Source organism: Monoraphidium neglectum (genome assembly GCF_000611645.1).
Source record: "Monoraphidium neglectum strain SAG 48.87 unplaced genomic scaffold scaffold04668, whole genome shotgun sequence".
In the NCBI taxonomy this organism is placed as follows: Eukaryota; Viridiplantae; Chlorophyta; class Chlorophyceae; order Sphaeropleales; family Selenastraceae; genus Monoraphidium; species Monoraphidium neglectum.
The window spans coordinates 1-1,631 of record NW_014008961.1 but is presented as its reverse complement, the minus strand read 5'-3'; the positions used below and the strand labels follow the sequence as shown (position 1 = coordinate 1,631).

Genomic DNA, 1,631 nt, shown 5'->3' with positions numbered 1-1,631 from the left:
CCCCCGCCCCTCCCAGATCCAGTTTGCGTGCAGCGACGCGCGGCCGTTTGCCGTCGCGCTGATGCTCATGCGCCAGCGCAGCCTGCAGCAGGTCAAGGTGGGCGCCGCGACGCCCCGGCCCGCTGTTCTGCTGCTTCAAGCTGTAGCGTTTTTGTGTTCGATTTGCAGCGCTTTGTGTCTCCATGAGCAGCTACCAAACTCAGTCTGAGACCCCCTTGAGCGAGGACCCCCAACCCAACTCCCACTGTCGCCCATATCAATCGTCGACCGAGTACACATCAGTCCCTGTGGACCTCAACCAAACCTCTTCTATTGTACAACCCACCCCAACCGCACCCAAATCAACCCCCAACCGACCCCCACGCCCTGACCCCGCCCTCACCAGGCCCTGATGGAGCCGCGGGAGCCCATGCCCGCCGCCCTGGAGCGCGTGCGGCGCTGCATCAGGGGCGGCTGCGAGGAGGGGGACGAGGACATCGAGTTTGGCAACGTGGTGGTGTCGCTCAAGGACCCCTACACCTGCTGGTGCGTTGACCGCGTTTGACCGTGTTGACCGCGTTGACTGTGTTGACCGTGCGGGCCACGTTGGGTAGTATGCATGCCTGCGGGTGGGCAGGCAGGCGGGCGCGCAGGAGGGCGCGTGCGCGGGCGCGGGACGTCACGCCTGCGGTGCTGTGTAGCTCGCACACGCGCGTACGGGCAGGGCGCGCGGCGCCGGTGACCTGACATCCTGGCGAAATGATCTAGGCCGATCGAGCCAGCTGTGCCTGAACTCCCACCTTTGCCCCCTCCTCGCGCCTGCGTCCGACCGCACGGCTACCCTCCCCTCGTGTGCACGCGTGCGCGCGCAGCCGCGTGGCCGTCCCGGCGCGCTTTTGCGACGCGGGGGTGGGGCTGGAGCCGTTTGACCTGGAGCCGTTCCTCGACACCGCCCGCCGCACGCGCAAGTGGACGGACCCCCACACCATGCGCCACAGCTGCGTGCAGAGCCTGCAGGTTGGGCCGCGGGGCCGCGCTGCGGGGCGCAGCCTGCGTGCGGGAGCGTGAGGGGCCGCGGGGCGGCGGGGTCGCGGGGCTGCGGGGCCGCGGCGCGGACGGAGTGCACGCGGGAGCGCGGGTCACACGGGTTGACTGTTCCCACGTGCTCAGCAAAGGCTGGGGCGCGCCGGCGAGCGGGACAAAACCACTGCGGGCGCCAGCCTGTGCCAAGGCGCCGCACTTCGCCGGCGTCCTGCTCTTGAGGCGCCGGCCTCGTCCGCTGCCCATTTGTGCAACCGCATCGCATCCAATTCCAGCGCCGGCTTCGCACAGCTTGAAACGAAGGAACCCGCTGCCAAGCGCCGCCACAACCGCCGTCGCAACCGCCGCGCAACCGCCAGGTCGACGCCTACCTGGAGCACGTGCTGACTCAGCTGCCGCCGAGCGTTATGGAAATCGAGGTTGACCCCCGGGGGCGGTGGCGGCCGGCAAACACAAAGGGGCCCTTTGCTTCCGTACTGCCTGGGGACGACACCGACGCTGACGAGGCGCGGCACGTCAGCGACGCCGCCGCCGCCGCCGCGGCGGCCGGCGGCAGCGGCGAGACGCGCGGGAGCGGCAGCGGCGGCGCGGGCGCGGGGGCGGGCGCGGGC

General features: G+C 70.5%; 1 protein-coding gene across 1 annotated transcript in view; it reads left to right on the top strand.

The window, feature by feature from the left end:
- MNEG_14666 (hypothetical protein) overlaps positions 1–996 on the top strand; it is a gene marked incomplete at both ends in the record, with an annotated part of 2,649 nt that extends 1,653 nt beyond the window's left edge. Inside the window, 3 exons of the mRNA XM_014036862.1 lie at positions 17–97; positions 386–525; positions 852–996. Of these exons, the coding sequence (XP_013892316.1) occupies positions 17–97; positions 386–525; positions 852–996 (366 nt within the window). The remainder of the gene's footprint in view (positions 1–16; positions 98–385; positions 526–851) is intronic.
- Positions 997–1,631: the final 635 nt, after the last annotated feature.